Source organism: Rhea pennata, chromosome 1, assembly GCF_028389875.1.
Source record: "Rhea pennata isolate bPtePen1 chromosome 1, bPtePen1.pri, whole genome shotgun sequence".
Lineage (NCBI taxonomy): Eukaryota > Metazoa > Chordata > Aves > Rheiformes > Rheidae > Rhea > Rhea pennata.
This window is the reverse complement of record NC_084663.1, coordinates 60990953-61008321: the sequence shown is the minus strand read 5'-3', so window position 1 is coordinate 61008321 and position 17369 is coordinate 60990953. Positions and strand designations below refer to the sequence as shown.

At 38.2% G+C, this 17369-nt stretch overlaps 1 protein-coding gene across 2 annotated transcripts in view; it reads right to left on the bottom strand.

Annotated features, from left to right (window-relative positions):
- Positions 1 to 17369, bottom strand: part of GLT8D2 (glycosyltransferase 8 domain containing 2) — a 23972-nt gene extending 6603 nt beyond the window's left edge. Inside the window, exons 1-9 of one of the 2 annotated variants that reach the window (XM_062589433.1) lie at positions 16428 to 17369; positions 13962 to 14006; positions 12227 to 12322; positions 10854 to 11022; positions 9157 to 9274; positions 7475 to 7559; positions 4306 to 4418; positions 2027 to 2193; positions 248 to 360 (exon numbers count right to left, since the gene is read on the bottom strand). In XM_062589433.1, the coding sequence (XP_062445417.1) occupies positions 248 to 360; positions 2027 to 2193; positions 4306 to 4418; positions 7475 to 7559; positions 9157 to 9274; positions 10854 to 11022; positions 12227 to 12322; positions 13962 to 13980 (880 nt within the window). In that variant the 5' untranslated portion in view covers positions 13981 to 14006; positions 16428 to 17369. The remainder of the gene's footprint in view (positions 1 to 247; positions 361 to 2026; positions 2194 to 4305; positions 4419 to 7474; positions 7560 to 9156; positions 9275 to 10853; positions 11023 to 12226; positions 12323 to 13961; positions 14007 to 16427) is intronic. The other variant, XM_062589440.1, reaches the window with a different exon arrangement.

The following is a 17369-nucleotide window of genomic DNA, read 5'->3' as shown; positions in this document are numbered from 1 at the left end:
TATTAGGTATTTTCTTGCAGGAGTGCAATCATTTAGTTTACTTGACCTCTTAAGATATTTACATAACAATACCCACACACACTCTTTACTATCCTGAAGAGTATCAGAAGAAGAGAAATAAGCGTATATTACAGACTATGGACCTGACGCAATGTATAGCATTAAAGTAATATAAAGTTCTGTACTGGAACCTTAACACCTCTCACTTTATTAGTTTCAATGGCAAATGTTGGAAAGTTAAACTTACCAAGATGCCTTATGTGCCACATGGGATTAATAGTAGAATGCTTCCCATAAAATACAATCAGCATTGGAGAGGTGGCCACACCTCCCCCAAGGGTGCTGCTGTACAGATTCTCTCTGCAAAGGGAAAAAAAGAACGCAAGAAATGTTCAAAACCTCAGTCAAAAGAAACCCTATTTTTAGTGTAAAATCAGATGATTATAAATACTCTGGCAAAATTCAAAATGAACAGACTTTTTCAGTATATCCCTTTCTAATGTTGTTAAGTGTATTTTCAACTCCGATTCCTACTGAATAAATTATTGCTATCAAACACATATTGAGAGTCAGACTTGATGTGATGCCTATTCATGGCACAAAATATCTAGAGTCTAAGGCTGACAACATTTACAATAGTGAAAAGCAGCTAATATAAAGGAATTGCTGTGAACATATTTTAACCTTTTTTCCTTAAAAAAAAAAAATACAGTTGCCACTCTTTCATTCCCTCCATCTTCCTTCCCCAGCCCTCCCAATTTTTAAAACTATAGGTCATCTTCAAGTCAGATCTAGCAGAGGTGGATAAGGATATAAACTAATATTTGAAAGATGGTAACTTCCTACAAGCTTTGTGAAAAATCCATGGCCAAGTAAAGCCAAATTACTGCAGGGAGAGGCTTAAAGAAATAGCAGCTGGCTGTCCAGCCACAGGGTGCTTAAAGCCTGGGCAGTCAGTATATAGGAGAAGCTACACCAGCTTTAACAGATCATGCCACCAGCCTACCCCAACAAGGAGGAAACCTGGGAAGATTTTGAGATATGCTTAGAGGATGCAGCATAGAAAGTCATAACTTCCTCTCTCTCTCTCTCTCCCTCAAAAAAAAAAAAAAAAAAAAAAAAAAAAAGTTTCTACTGCTTGTTAAGCAACTTGCTTCACTTAGCTTGAAAAAGCCAGCTAAAAAGAATATGCAAAATAAATCATCTTTCGAGATACAATTTGCAGTAGTATTCGTAGATGTTTTTCAAAATATAAAAAAGTGTAACAGGATATGTCATACAAGCAGAGTGAGACAATAGAAGTCTGTTTCTTCATTCGTATGTAGATCTTTTGCATTTTCCTCCCTTTGTTCATTTGTGAAAATAACAAGAGATTGATGTAATCCAAAAACATAAACTGTTCAGTTTAAATTTAGCTTTACTATACTTAAGATTAATCCTGTGCAGAGAAAGAAAGTAAATATCAAATTTTAAATAAGGCCTGACAGTGAACTAACATAAAAAATGAACGGCAATTGTTTCACTGTTTTCATGACCTATTCATGGTCAATGTTCTATGTCAATTCTGGTCCATCTATGGAGGAAGAAGTATTTTCTGTTGGCATTTAAGAAATGTAATGTACATTTACAGTTTGGCTGGCATTACAGTAGGAAGGACTCCACAAAAACATGGAAACATTCCTTCCTCTCTAAACCAGCTTCAGGAAGGGAAGAGTGTAGGTAGCATGATCCCAGGTGAGGTCAATCACCCAAAACAGGAACCATGTGCTGCCAGTGTTGCTCAGGATTACGTGTGGCTTGTGACTAACTACAAGACTAAAATTCTAGGTTGTCATTTTACATTATGCGATTGGTCGGATTTAAGCAGATGGAAATTCTGGAACATGAGTTTCTCCACTTCATGATCTCTCAGTGAAAGATTGTTTACAGTTACTAACTTTTAAGAATTAAAAAAACATAGAAAATTAGGTTGTAAACGGGGTTCTAAAAATCATGCTAAAGTGCAAAGCTAGATGTCTATACATACTCCACATTTCTTTGCATCCACTTTTCCAACTGCTTTGTAATCCGTTGATGCTTCCATTCAGTCATGTTAGCAACAATTACTCCAGGATTAAAGGAGCAGGTGCTAGGGCTGATGCCAAGATCCCTAATTGCTTGCTTTCGGTAGTCCAGAAATCCCATGTATGTGTTCTTGAAATAAAATAAAATAAAATAAAATATTTATCCCTTCAATATCTGTACAGATACGAGTAGATGCATCTACATACCATTCATACACAGAGACTAAATATGAGCTTGCAAAACTGAGTTTCTGGATGATGATTACCTGTCTTGATTTCCATAAGGCTGAAAGACAGGACACTCCTAGCTTCTGAAATACTTTCTCCACAGTATTGCTCCATAGAAGTTCTACAAAGCTCTTTCCTCACCACATTTTTGTCTTTCTGTAGCTTATTCTAAATGATGTAGCATCACACTTGTACAGTGTAATTGTACAGGAACTCAGTGATTATTCTGGGGAATTCAACTCAGGAATTAGCTTTCAAACACTATTTTCCTGAGCTTCACTCCAAATTTCACAGAATCACAGAATGGTTGACGTTGGAAGGGACCTCTGGAGATCATCTAGTCCAACCTCCCTGCTCAAGCAAGGTCACCTACAGCACATTGTACAGGACTCTGTCCAGCAACTTTTGAGTATCTCCAAGCAAGGAGATTCTACAACCTCTCTGGGCAACCTGTCAAGTGCTCTGTTACCTGTGCAGTAAATGAGATTTTTTCTCATATTCAAGTGGAACTTCTTGTGTTTCAGTTGGTGCTCATTGCCTCTCGTCCTATCACTAGGCACCACTGAAAAGAGTCTGGCCCCATCCTCTCTACACTCTCCCTTTAGATACTTATACACATTGGTAAGATCCTCCCTCAGCCTGCTCTTCTTCAGGTTGAACAGTCCCAGGTCTCTCAACTTTTCCTCATAAGAAAGATGCTCCAGTCCTTTAATCATCTTCGTAGCCCTACATTGGACTCTCTCCAGTAGCTCCATGTCTCTCTTGTACTGGGGAGCCCAGAACTACATGCAGTATTCCAGATGTGCCCTCACCAGGGCTGAGCAGAAGGGCAGGATCACCTCCCTCGACCTGCTGGCAACAGTCTTCCTAATGTACCCCAAGATACCATTGGCCACCTCGGCCACAAGGGCACATTACTGCCTCATCGTCAACTTGTCCACCAGAACTCCCAGGTCCTTCTCTGCAGAGCTGCTCTCCAGCAGGTCAGCCTCCAGCCTGTACTGGGGCATGGCACTATTCCTCTCTAGGTGCAGGACCCTGCGCTTCCCCTTGTTGAACTTCATGAGGTTCCTCCCTGGTCATCTCTCCAGCCTGCCCAGGTCTCTCTGAATGGCAGCACAGCCCTCTGCTGTATCAGCCACTCCTGCCCGTTTGGTATCATCAATAAACTCACTGAGGAGGCACTCTGTCCTTTCATCCATGTCACTGATGAAGAAATTGAACAAGACTGCACCTAGTACTGACCCCTGGGGGACACCACTAGTTACAGGCCTCCAACTAGGCGCCACCGATGACAACCCTCTGAGCTCTGCCTTTCAGCCAGTTCTCAAGTCACCTCACTGTCTGCTCATCTAGCCTGCACTTCCTGAGCTTGCCTAGGAGGATGTTATGGGAGACAGTGTCACAAAGCCTTGCTGAAGTCAAGGTACACAACATCCACTGCTCTCTCCTCATCTACCCAGCCAGTCATTCCATCCTAGAAGGCTATCAGATTGGTTAAGCAGGATTTCCCCATGGTGAATCTCTGCTGACTACTCCTGATCACCTTCTTTTCCTCCACCTGCTTGGAGATGGCATCCAGAATGAGTTGTTCCATCATTTTTCCAGGGATCGAGGTGAGGCTGACTAGACTGTAGTTCCCTATTAATTTGACTCATACAGATACCATGCATTGTCTTCACTAGATGTTGCATAAGTGTTCATGATCTACTGAGAGCAAAATGGATTTAGTGAAATCCATTTTGGGGGCTGGACTAGATGATCTCCAGAGGTGCCTTTCAACCCTACTACATAATGTAGTAGAATCCAAAGAATAATCAACCTTCAAACTACTACAGTTTCTATTCTGCATAGCATGGTATTATTACAGAATTATTAGAGGAAGTCGTTCTTCTTAATTACCTGTAAAACTATTACATATTTATCCAAAAAAGTTAAACTTTTCTCTGTGTAAAATTGCATTACATTTGTGGGTAAATATATTCACGATTAGGATTTCAAAATGGTGTCTTACCTGCATCCCTACACTTCTAACCATTTCATGTGTAGAAGGCAGATCACAATCATCTGAGAAAGCTGCAGCATGTCCAGGAGCTAACTTAGTATCGTATAGTTCCTGGATGTCACCTGATTACAGAAAGGTCAAAAGCATAAGAATAAACCTTCTTCATTGATGCACACTTCTTAGGATAACTTCTATTCTCATATGTTACTTTAAAACCTACCAATCTTATGGGATAGCCTAGATGTTAAGGAAGGCTGAATTTTGCTACATAACACTATTTTCATATTTGAGTCCTATAAGTGGATGTGTAAGTTTTATCTTTAGATATTATGATCAGTATTTAATGCATCCATGTTCTGGACTGAATGTCCAAAATCAGCTAAAACAAAAGTTGATTATACCAGTAAGCAGCCTGGTTACACAGTTAGGCATTATAGAGCTCACCTTTGGAGAAGGAGGGCATGAGTAATTTTTCTGAACGTCCTCAGCCTCTTAAAAGCACCACTGTTGTCTCCTACACAGACTAGAGTTTTCCCGACACTGTTGTGCCTATACCTCCTAGCAAGATACCTGGATTCCCAGCACTGACAAATGAGCATTAGCCAGTTGAAACATGCTTGTCATACTTGATCGTACCCTTCCAGCCTGGCAGACCACCCAGCTCCTTTCTGATGCAGGGAGATACATAACACATGCATCTTCCTCATCATCTGACTAGCACATACCCATGATGTGACAGAAAATTTCTGGGTATGTGGGAAGTACAGTGCTGCCACCGTGCTGCTACAGCAACTGAGTCTGCAGCCAGGATCACTGTTTTTCCCTGCCTTGCTGCTGGCCATGGATGGGTTGCAAAGAAGATTAATTCTCTTGGAAGGCTACATATGGCCCATGAGCCTATGGCTCTAGCTAGGCCACAAAAAAGTAAAGCTGCTATCACTGGAAAACCTCAATACTGGACTAGCAATTAGAAATATTTCCCATAAAGCAAATACTGGAAATGTTACTTCTGAAATAAGCAGAGAATATTTAATCATCCTCTCACCAGCTGGCTGAAAAACTTGGGATAGGATTCATGTCCTGCTAAGAAACAGAATTTGAATTAAGGGGACACTTATTTATAGTTCAAGACTGACAAGCCTTAATAGGTATTTCCTCTTGATTCTAAACAGCTTCTGCTTTACAAAACATAAATTACAAGAAAAGAAAAAACAAACACAAAAATACTGGGATTCAGTATGTTTAATTTTCACTGCTTTGCAAAAAGCAATTGACCAAAAAAGAAATAGTCCCAGAGTTACGATCTGAAAACCACATTTACTCCTTACCCTGTTAAAACTCCCATTCACTTCCACAGCCATCTGATAGAGAGCAGTCTTGCATTACAGTTAAGACTTGGGAGCCACTGCCAAAACAGACACTCCCTCCCTCTGCCTCAACCCTCCTATGCCCAGCTTCATCCCTTCAACTAGGCCCTATGGTGGGTTTTGTGTGTGTGTCTGTGTGTGTGTGCCTTTTTTTTTTTTTTTTTTTTTGCATATTTGCATAGCTAGTTTTCTGTCAGGTCAACCAGCTGAATGAGTTTTATTTGGCAGCTGCACAGCTGCTAGACATGACACAAGAGAAGTAACAAGAGCTGCCTGGGGACCAGCAAGACCACTTCCATAGGCAGCAGCCTGCCATTAGCACTAATGGGAAACGGCACCTTTAGCCTGACGTTCCACAGACACTATCAACCGGCAGAAGTGACACTCCCAAAGAGCGAGAATGCCCCACCTCTCCTCTGCTCCCAGCCCCCCATTTGTTTTGTGCTGAAACACTGATTTGAATCCTACCAGGGAACTAATCTGGATCAAATATAATCATATTTCTAGTGAATGTCTGTAAAGGAGGAGGGATGCTGGGGGTGAGCTTAAAGTGATAACGGAATCACAGTGTAACTAAAGACTTTAAGGACTTTTCTAAGAGTGAAATATTGCTGTTACCCATTGCTGACAGACAGAATAACAAAAGCAAAAAGCCAAGGTGACCACTGGACACATACATGTATAAATGAAATCCACTTTATTCTTCCCCCAAAACTTAATGTTGAAGAAACTGTATTATGTTTATTGTAAATGAAAATAAGACAAGGCAGAGCAGATTAATCAAATTTTATAAAGCAGGTAACAGCAGCCCCTCTAAGTGCAGATGTTCTGAAATCTGCCACTAAAGAGATGAAACTATGGAAAGCTGCAGAGAAGTTGTGGAGAACAAAATATAACTTTTCTCTGGTGTGATTTCACGAATCTTAATGGTCTTAAGCAAAGATTGATTGAGGCCAAAAAGTTTATTGTACTTATCCTCATTCTTTATCAAAGCAAATTTTCATTGGAATCTCACTTCAATGTTTAACAAGCATATGCAAAATGTTATTTGTCATAGTTAAAAGATACAATAAAAGTAAAATCAAAACAGAAGTGAGCTGAAGAAAGATGATAAAGCAAGGGAAGACAACACCTCTCCAGAGAAATTACAAAATATACTAAGAAAGGAAGCTGAGAAGAAAAAAAGAAAGAAAGAAAGAAAGAAATTCATCCTTAAAAAATGACTGTGCCTCTAATTAGATTTCTTTCTATATGGAAACAAAAGGGTTTTTCAGGATTTGAATGTCTTCTGACTGCTCTCACTTGCGTAGGAAACTGAAAGCTTTGACTGGAATTCTGTAAGTTGCTATGGAGTCTGAGCTGAAGATGCTCAAAATCACACTTTCAGGATTAAGATTTTAACTCTATTATTTGAGTAAACTCCTCTCACTCTCAAGAATAAACAGCTACTCTGGATAAGGCACTACTAGCATTTGTAGGAGTTCAAATACTAACAGGAAAGCCAATTCATACATTTAATTATAAATAGCCTCGTATTAAAACCTATTATATCTCTCAGCAATTGACCAAATTCAATTACAATGAATTTGTAATACATCCTATTTTGATAAAAATCAAACATCTAAAAGATATTTGGAAAGAAAATGTTCTTCAGAGTTTCCTTTAAACAAACAAACAGATAATTCATAGTTTTCCGGAGTGCAATGCTCCTAGCAATTTTCTCAGTTTCCATTATATTTCTTATTTCCAAGCAACTGTAAACTGTTTCACTTTTAATTCTGCTGAAAACTGCTTTTCAAATGACATCTTACCTTGCACAATGACATCATCATCCAAGTATATGACTTTCTCATGTTTCTGGATAAGCAAGGGAAGATAAAATCGAACAAAGTTCAGCTATAAAGCAAAAAAAAAAAAAAAAAAAGAAAAAAGAAAAAAAAGTAAGGACTAAATGATAAAACAGTTTAATGCAGTAGTCTCAAACTTCTTCTGTCACTCTGTTAACGTACAGTTTTGGTTTGGTTTGGACTAGCGCTCTTTATTGAGCATAGTCAGCTATCTAGCATTTGCTTTCTCCCTCCACAGTTTACCAGTATCTTGATTTCACTATTATGCCCTCTTCTATTTATCATGACCCCAACCAAGCAGTCCAATACAATTGCTGTTTGCAACATGCTTCATACAAAACACTTCAAAAAGAACACAGTAATCATTCCACTCTAGAGGAATGATTTGACTAGTGGCACAGATACAGAATAGCAATGTCTGCAATAACAATAAAGAATATAGCAGATGGAAAAGGGACTAAGAACATAAGAACAACCATACTGATTCAGACCATTTTATCCAGTATCTGTCTTCAACAGTGGTCCTTAGCAGATACTCAGAGAAAATTAAGAGCAAAGGAAGCACATAGAAAAGTTGCTTCAAGTACTTTCCTAGTTTTCAGTTATTTTCAGCTCAAGGGATTTCTTGAACCAGATGTGGTTTGACTGAATAAAAACCTCAGTCCCCACTAAATCTGTGTACATTTTTTACATTCATGAGATTGTTCAGCAAGGAGCTCTACAGGTTTAGCATTTGTTGCGCGAAAAACAGGCAACGTATCTTGATTGTTTTGACTGAGACTCCTACTAATTTAATTTAATAGCTGTTAACTCTTGCATCAGAAGAGACAGTGACCAATCATCCCTTCTTCACACCTCTCTGCCATTCAGTTTTGTAGACTTCTTATTTTCTTACTCAAAACCACATTTCCAGGCTGAAAAGTTTCAGCCCACTCAGTTATTCCTTGAATGGAATATTTTCCATATCTCTGATATGTAGAAGTTCAGAGAAGGGCGATGGATGTAAACTTTCATAATAGATTAGAGCCTCTTCCAAGGGTAGTATATCCTTTTGAGGTAAGGAGACTAAAACTGCACATAGTATTCAGGGCAGGAGAAAACCATGGATTTATATTGTGGCATAATGAAGTTCTCTTTTTGGTTCTCGGTTCCTTTCCTAGTGATTTCTAGCATGTGATTTGCCTTTTTCTGTTCTCTACTGCAACTTCTGTGAATGTTGGAAGTCCTTGATTCTATCAATCCACTGCGATTACAGACAGCCAATAATATTTAGATCAGTCTTTACCCTCTGAATTAAGCCCAGAGATCACCAGAACGCAGCCAACTCAGTAGCATGGCGGCACAAAAAACATTTTTATATCTTTCCTCTGATAAATAGTGAATATACTCTAAAAGATACACTACATTTAAATCATCACATTTATTCTACCAAATAGATCAAACAGACGATGTTCCCAATCAGACAGACAAGTTGCAAGGAGCTTGTTACATTGTACTTTTCCTTTTTGAGTGAGGGCTCAGCAATTAGAACTGATATGGCTTCTCTGGGGTCATACCTCTCCTCCACAATGGAACAGAGATCATTGTAAAGCCTGTAATGAGCATTAAAACCTTGTAAAGTTGTTATGTGGTATTTGTTTACTCACAGGCTGCAGTAGCTCAGGGCGTGAGGCATCTTGTCTGATTTTTCCTTTTAGTACCATAGGGTTGAATTCCACAATCTTAAATTTTATTTCTTTCAATTTAGAATTTTCAATCCATTTTCTGTGATGGACAAGACGTAATAAAAGAATATTACAGACTGTAGCAAGTACTTCTAGTATTAAATTCATAGACTCATAAAATAATAATAGACCTTGGGAGCTCACTTGATCTATCCCACCCCAAAGCAGAAACAATTATGTCTACAGCTGTTGCACATAGACATTCATTTAACATGTTCTTAAAAAAAACACTGCCCAAAATAGAGACTCCATATGTTGCCCAAACAACCTGTCCTTCACTATCCCTAACATTAAATACTATTTTCCTAACCTTTCTTGCTATAACTAAAGATCATTTTCTTCTCATCTATCTGCTGTACAGGAAGTTTCATCTCTTTTGCATAGATTTTTACGTCCTTGAAGATGATTGTCAAATCACCTCTAAATTTTATTTTCTTTAGACTAAACAAGCCAAATTCTTTCAATATTTTTTCACAAATTTCTTCACATCATTGTTTGTTGCTCTCCTCTGTCCTCCCTTCTAAATCTTTGCTGTAGTAAGACACTCAAAACTAAATGCTATGCTTTTGCTGATGTCCTAATCATGACAAGATTAGAAAAAATTTCCTCAGATACACGTTCACATGTATAGACCACTATCTTTGCCTTTTTTGTGTCAATGCAGTCAGTTGTGTAATCAGTCATAATTCCACAGTTTTCCAAAGAATTGTTACTGAACTCATTCCTCACTCTGAGCTGATACAATTAGCCATTCCTACCTACAGTTATTGCCTTGACATTATCGCTACTGAATTTCATCACTTTGTTCAGCTAACTTTTCCGATTCACATGAGTAATTTGTTTTCAGCTCTTACTCTGTTCTCCAGTATACCTGCACTCTCTTCCAGCTTCATGGTAACTACAAATTCATAGAGTATATTCTCCACTCCGTCATCCAGGTTATTAATGAACTAGACTGGAAAAGCTCTCTGTGGAACCCCACTTATTACATCCATAATTTCATTTTGACACTGAAACTGTGGGTACGAGGCCTAGATAAGTGGAGTAAGTCAGAGGTGAGAATGCCTTAGGAAGACAGACTCTGCTTACACTTTGATTCCACCTTCACTCTCTCATTCACCCTCTTTTAGACAATATTTGCAAACTTTAACACTCAAAGATGTTTTCACTATGAGCTACTTTGGACCTCTATTTATAACTCTTTTTACACTACTCCCTCTTCCCTGAGATTACTTCAGACAGTAGGCTTCTCTGCTCCTAAGTTTTAAGGCACATCCCCAGGTGATGTATAAGTGCAGAGCCACAAAGTAGTTCTGTGACAAAAGAGCTTGTATACAGCATCATCTTACTACAGGCTTTCTCTTCTGCAGCTGAACTACAGACAGGCACAGGTTTGGACATGGTCTGACTATTTCATGCCCCCTTATACCAGTCAGTGCCTCAGGTAGGCCAAAACGGTACCTTTGCCTACACACAGGAGACCCTGGGAATGACTATCGATACCACTACTTAAACGAAAAAGAGAAATGTTTTCCTGAAAAGTCCTCCAAAGTCTGTACGCCTACGCTAAGGAGAACAACCTGGTCCTAACTACAGCAGAAGATAACATTGATATATACCGAATATGTGGGATGGTATTCTTCAGCCCAACTACATAGAACAAAACTTTTGCCTCGGTGTTGCTGTAGATGCTACTGATCGCTGCTATAGCTGCACCCATTCTGCCTGCAGCAGCGCAGATTACGACCGGAATTTCTTCTTCCATTTCCTCAGGACTCTCCAAATCAACTATAAGCAACAAAACTACACATTATCATAGAGAATTAAGCATCTTTTTATATGATATATGAATATGGGTCACATAAATTAGTATGAATTTCCATAACAGCAGAACCATATCACAACCACCCCATATCGTTACCACATTCAATACGTATCTCCACCTGGAAAGACACACAGCATGAGCTCTAGCTAATCCAGAACCACAGGCAGGTTGACTGGACAGCTGAACACTTCCAAAGAGAATATATAACAACTGAATTCTCTGAATGTTTTCCTCAGCAGGGGCAACAATTCAGTCTGTTCTGCATGTAGCTGCTTATTCATATTGAACCTATAGGAGTTTCAATATCCATGAGATTTCTACTTCTCAGTCAGTTATATTTATATTGAACAACATGTTCCAATGCTGTCAAGGGAAAGAGGTAAGTGGAGAACATAGTGCAACTGCATGAACTTCACTTCGTTGGGAGGCAGGCCAGAAAGGAACAGTGGAAAATTTTGTACCAGCAGGAAGTGGCTAATAATAAAACAGGAAAAAAAATCTCTAGAAACAGTACTGGTAACAGTTCACATTAATGCTACGGAAGATTTTTCCTCTAACAGTGATGAAAGTACAGAACTTACATGGACAGATCTATACTGGTTGAGGCATGACTGTTAACCTCTTAAGAGCCACAAGAAAACTACAATGGAATAAAAATTGTTTATACCAAATGTTGTTTATCTTGCGAACAGAGAATAAGCTATTAATATAATATTGCATGCTAGTCCATCTGTATCAACTCTTAAGAAGTTTCTGTTACTATAAATGTTCCAGCAAAAACTTCTACTGTAGGTTACATTGAGGTTTAACGATCTATCTGAAATGAACTGGTAGGCTACTCATACTCTCAAAGGAGCAAGTTCTGATCAATTTTTGTTATCACTTGGAAACTCCAATAGTGTTCAGCACAAATAAGGATATACACAGCTTTCATTTAGGTCAGTGCATCTGAATAAAAATTTGAATCAGAATAGCATTCTTAGTCATTACTATGAATATTCTAACCAAGGAATTGGGAAACAAAAAGTTCTGCATCTCAGCCCATTTGCAACAGCATAAGTAACCCAGCTACTGCTGGGCAAACATGAATTCTTAAGAAAAAGCACTGCCCAGATGAACCAACATGAAAAACAGCACAAGAACATAAATAAAACAGAAGTTATTTACCTGTTTCATTCTTTAATGAAGATGACACTTTGTGAACTTTATTATACAGAATGGCGCACACAGTTAAAACAAGAAGTAACAGTAAGATCTGGTTAACTGAAACAAAAGGGAGAGTTTATTAACAATCTGTATAAAAGTTGTAGTCTGTATAAAAGAGTACTGACTGCCCCAAAACCTGCATTTTTCTAAGTATGCAGCTGGTAGACAACATATTCCCTATTTACTCTTTTTAATCAAATTCTCCTTTCTCTTGCTCTTTGATCACACTTCAAAAATGTAAAACTCTTGTAAGAAACAGTATCTCTCCCCTGTTGCAATTATTTCTAAACATCTAATTTTCATGGATCATTTGCTCACTGAATCACTAACCACCCAATACTTACGGGTTATCCATACTAGAAAATTTACATGTTTGTGAATATTATTAGGAGCCTAGAACTTTCTCTTCTTGGCTACTTTGTCATATATTTATCACCATGAGACTTCAAGAATTTTTATCTAGCCCTCTCTATCTCCCCCACTCCTTTGATAAATCTTCAGACACTAAAAAAAATTGTAGTTGATTTCAACATTCAGATCTTCAATGTATATTTGAGGAAAATTCTAAAAGTACTACAAAAATAAATCCAGCATGCCACTGAAAGTAGGTATGTTCCAAAATATTTGAAAACACATACACATTTTGACACAAGTGTTTTAATTAGCAAAATCAAATCGTGCAAGAAGGAAAGACCTTACTGTATATTACGATTTGCAGTTCCTACCAGACTATGTTCTACAAGTTTAAGTCAAATGAGGGTGTGTACCAGGACAGCTCAGAGAGTAGCACTGGTATAGGAATACATTACCTTTTTTTTTCATCAGTTACTTTACTGCTTCGTTTCTGACTACTTTGTTACTTTTATACCATCATAAACACATTAAAAGCATGCATGTGAACAAAAGGACGAAGTTTTGAACTATTTGACTCAAAAGGGCCAGTTAGCTAGATGTGGGCATGAGAACAAACTGAAATTGGTACATATGCATCACTGAACCTACAATGATGTGAATCAGCTGAGGAACCAGGCACTAATCCTGGTGAAGATCTGGGTGCGTAACTGAAGGCACACACTGGTTCATTTTCAGTCACTGATCCTGACAGCTGAGGGGAACCCCAAGCTCTTCTGGGCTACATCCCAACCGCAAGTATCAACAGTATTAACTTGCAGAATTCTGCAAAAATCCAGGTTCAGGGCTCTTAGCCACAAACCCATGTGCATCTGGTAGTTAACTGCACTCTCAAACGGAAATTTTAGGATGCTTCTATGTAGATACAAGAATGGATAATCATGTCAAGCGGGAGGCAAGGTTTTTGTGATGCTACTGAACAAAAGTTAAGGTCCAAGTGCTCCTCCTCGGAGGGGTAACATCAGAAGGACACAACCTATGGAATGAGTCGGTAATGACTAAAACGGAAGTGTGAGACAACAAAGCAAACGTCCATCCATATACCTCATGCAGTACAGCAGTGAATAATCTTAAGTTAATGGGCTTTGTAGCCATACTTATCTGACCTGGTTAACAGGAAAAGGCTTATTGGTATACTTACAGTTAAGCGTAATTTTGCAGAACTAGACCTATAAATTTGCATGCAACTGTTAAAGTTTTAAGAGAAATTGTATGTGACATCTAAGTCCTGTTTCAAAAACATATAAGCCCAATCAGTATTTGAAATGTTTTTAATCTTTCTTACTTTTCTTCAAAAGAGCCATGTGTTGTTTTGGATAAGAACTGTGATCTATGGTAAAAAGAAAAAAAAAGGGGAAGGGGGGAGAGAAAGAGTATGAATACCAGCAGTGAATACTAGTTAATTATTTCAGCAATATGGTTTTGTATTATGAAATTTTACTGTTGACATGGTAAAACTGAACTCTATCTTTATGAATAATTTTCTTTGAATAAGTAACTCTAACACTCCAGACCACAGCCATTATATATTAATTTAAGCTACTTAATAGGTTGAAATGAACAGTATTTTAATAAATTCAGTACAATCACCCACATCAGTAATTACTAAGATTTAATACATTTTAAAAAAATGTACAAAAATATTTACAAACTGCATCTGCGGGTATTTTAATATGTTTACATTTATCTCTGATCTCCCCTAAACCATAAAAACAATCACAAATACTACATGTCGTGCTGGGGTATTAAAAATTTTTACATTAGAGCAGTGTCTTTCAGGCTGAGAAAATTACAGAGCAGTAGCAAGAAGATTTTCTAACAGCAGCACCCTTTTAATAACAGTAGCACTAAGAGGAGAGTTTGTATAAAGTGGTTAGTATTTAAGTATACTATTTGTGATGCTGATGAAAACTAGGTAGTCTTCTCTAAAATTGTACTTCTGAACAAGGTGTTAGAGTGACTAGGACTTTATGCCTTAGAGGAAAGAACACAATATCTGAAATACAGAATTATGGAAAACCGCAACATTTACTTGAATTTTTGAAACAAACATTAATGTTTTCCTTTTGCTCTCTGGCATCGCAAATCTGGAAAAAAAATGACCATGAACTTATTACAAAATCAAGCATTCAGCTGATTGCACAAGTGCCACCAATGGGTCACAAAGATGTTATGTTGTATCATTATTAGCAATCTAAATATTCCCTCATCTTTAAGAATAATTTTAACAGAAACACAGAACAGAAGATGGAAGACACACATATTTGGATTAGAAAGGGATTCTCAGACTGACCCAGCTGCAAATTCTCCCATAGTTGTGTTCTTGTTCACACGAGACAAAACCATGGCCCAGCTCTTGCACCAAACCTCCCTGGTTAAATTGTCTGCAGCTTTAGCCAGCCCATCTTCCTCAGTGTTCCTCCAGCAAAGCAAGAGTCTACTGCAAAATCTTTTTTCTTGTCTCTGTACTGTAGCAATGGAGGTAACTTGCAGTTGGAAACAGTTTGTTTCAGCAGAATTTCTTTGACATTCTCACCTTCACAAGCTTCAGAAAACTAAGAAGCTGAACTGAAGCTGCAGGAAAAGCTAGAGAGACTTGTGAGAAGTTGAATGATAAAAAAAGAATTATTTTTTCTGGGGGGGAGAGGAACCACATGGTCTACCCTTCCACTATGGTAGCTGTATAATGCTACAGTTTTTCTCTTTTTCCATACATAGAGGTAAGGCTATATTACCAATTTTATGCATATGTAAGGTTCACTCTGACTCCTTGAGAAGGAATCAGGAAGAGTGGAGCAGCAAGAATTCTTGAAAGCGGAGTCACAAAAAATGACTCCATCTCATTGGTTAATGCTGATATTGAGGGAGCATCCTAAATTAGTCTCTACTTTGACTAGTAAGTTAAATGATTACAAAAAAATAACAGAGCTAAGATGCGACTTTCTTTACAAAGCACTTATGTTTGCATACATTTCAGTGTCCCAAAAGATGATTAAATCACAATGAGAAATCTAGTATTTTTGAGTGAAATTGCTCTCACATCTGCAGTAAGTACTCCTCTACATTCCAATATCCCCTTCTCTTCATGTGGCATTAATTTGCATAAATAGAAAATCAGAGTACCAGTCAAAAGAACTTTCTGTTTTGGAAATCCTTCTCTCATGCTGCAAGCAAGTGTTGTCTTCTTACCCCGCTGAAAAAAGTTTTCTCATTTAGATAACAAAAGAGACAAAGGAAACCCCTACACCTTTACAGTAATCTTCTAACCTCACTTAAGCTAGCAATAATCCTCCACTGATTTCAGTGGGGCTGACTACAGTCTTTTAATTAACATTTGTAATGATAACCACAAGTAAAACTGATGGTCACTGCAAGAGGAAACTGAGCCAGGCAGAGCTTCAAGATATTTTCAGAAATGATTAAATCAGCATAAATTACACCACGATTTAAAGTTTGAAATCCAAACCCAAAAAGACTGTCATGCAATTAAACTTTAAGTTCTAAAACTACAAAGCTCCTAAATCTCAGCAGATCAGACTGATTACTCATTGATTTTTAGAGAAAGAGTGGATTATTTGTTCCTCTACAAGTATCTCTCCATTTTTCCCTGAATTTAGACATCAATTCCTGCAACCTGGCAGCCCCTAACTCAGTTGCCAAATCCTGCAGCAAAATAAGGGGCTGCAGAAGGGAAAGCTCAGAAACAGTGACATTACTACTCAGATATTTCCTGCTTAATTAGTCTTTTTACCTCTTCAAGGCAGCACAGTATTCGGGACTTCTCTCTCCTGAAGAGTTGTAGAGTTATTTACTTGGATCCTAGATAGGCCACGGCTGTAATCATTCCTGCCAAAGCTTCCTTGCCCATCGCCCTGCTTTAAAGCACCCTGTGCAAGGGCCTTACTGGGCACAGTCACACTTTAAGAAAATGCGGCTCCTTTTTCAAACTCTTCAAAGTTTACTTTGGAGTTGGGCTGGTTTTCTTTTCGTTCTCTGCTGCTGAGGAACAGTTTGGAGTCCAGACGCTGCACTGAAGGAATGAGAGCCCATAAACCACTTCCAGATGTGCTGAACGGTGATGCGGCCCTAGATCTGGCAAATGTGCCTTACAGCTTCATCTAGCAGATTGCAAACAAATCCCCTAAGGAAAAAAAAAAAAAAAAAAAAAAAAGAAAAAAAAGAAAGAAAAGAAAAGTCTTAAGGGGGTTGGGGAACAAAAGCAAAAACAACTGTTCCAGAAGTTACTTCAACAGCCTACTTGCAGGTTAAGTTTCTAGTCATTATTTACGGTAAATGTGAACAGATAACTAGTGTTTAAGTGCCAAACAACATGCGCTGAGTCCAAACTGAAAGGCAAAGTTTTTCCAGTGTCTGCAGGATTCTTCCACGTATAAAACTCTGGGAAACTTGCAAAATTCAACTCTGAACATGTGTTCCGGCTTGAATTTCCTCCTTCCCAAATCCTTGAGAAATTACAGAATGTAAACCAGTGGGTTTTGTCTGGACTCAGAGGGAACTTAGATTAAGATAACTAGAACATATAGATACTCTGCCACCTAAACTCGCCTGCAATGTTTTTGCAGTTTTATTTCCATGTCCCTCCTTTTATTTCATATCCTTTCCCTGCCTTCTATATAATATACTGTTTCATCACAAGACTTTCACGAACACTGAAAATGAATGCTTATTGCTT